This window comes from Anneissia japonica, unplaced genomic scaffold, assembly GCF_011630105.1.
Source record: "Anneissia japonica isolate Jap-2015-1 unplaced genomic scaffold, ASM1163010v1 scaffold47297_len559_cov230, whole genome shotgun sequence".
Taxonomy (NCBI): Eukaryota; Metazoa; Echinodermata; class Crinoidea; order Comatulida; family Comatulidae; genus Anneissia; species Anneissia japonica.
Window position 1 is genome coordinate 1 of NW_022750116.1, and position 559 is coordinate 559.

Genomic DNA, 559 nt, shown 5'->3' on the forward strand with positions numbered 1-559 from the left:
CGAAACCGGAAGGGTAATCTTACAAGAACAATGAAAGAATTGCATATGCTAACCAAGCAGCCAGATAAACACGATGAGATAAATAAAGCTATTGAAAAGGCAAAGGCAAAGTTTGAGGCTATTGAAGCATCCCATGATGAGTTAATTGAGCTTTTGGCTGATGAAGCGGAATATGTTAAAGAAGAAGAATGGATGGTCCAATGTCAGGAAGAGTTCCTTTCCGAGATGAGGGTAATTGAGTTACAGCTAGCCGAAGTGTGGAAAGACAAGTCTGAACAGAAATCAGAGATTGTTCAAGATGCTGAAACAGTTGAAATCAATCCAGAGACCAAAGAGAAGGTCGAGATAACTGAAAATAAAGGTAGCAAAAATGAACAAAATGTTGAATCAGAACCGCCTAAGGCGGATGAAAATGTTAGTGTTAATGATGTAAATGTAAAGAGTAATGAAAGTTTAATTGGCTTGTTTCAAACATTGGCTTTGCCAAAAACCAGGGTTAAGCAATATGAGGGAGATCCTTTATATTACCATGCATTTATATCAGGTTTCAATAATATGG

At 37.2% G+C, this 559-nt stretch overlaps 1 protein-coding gene across 1 annotated transcript; it reads left to right on the top strand.

Annotated features, from left to right (window-relative positions):
* Nucleotides 1-6: 6 nt before the first annotated feature.
* LOC117121254 lies at nt 7-429 on the top strand (the record flags this gene model as incomplete). The annotated part of the gene is made up of 1 exon (XM_033266390.1): nt 7-429. A coding segment is annotated over exon 1 (399 nt), but the record flags the coding sequence as incomplete, so codon positions are not given.
* Nucleotides 430-559: the final 130 nt, after the last annotated feature.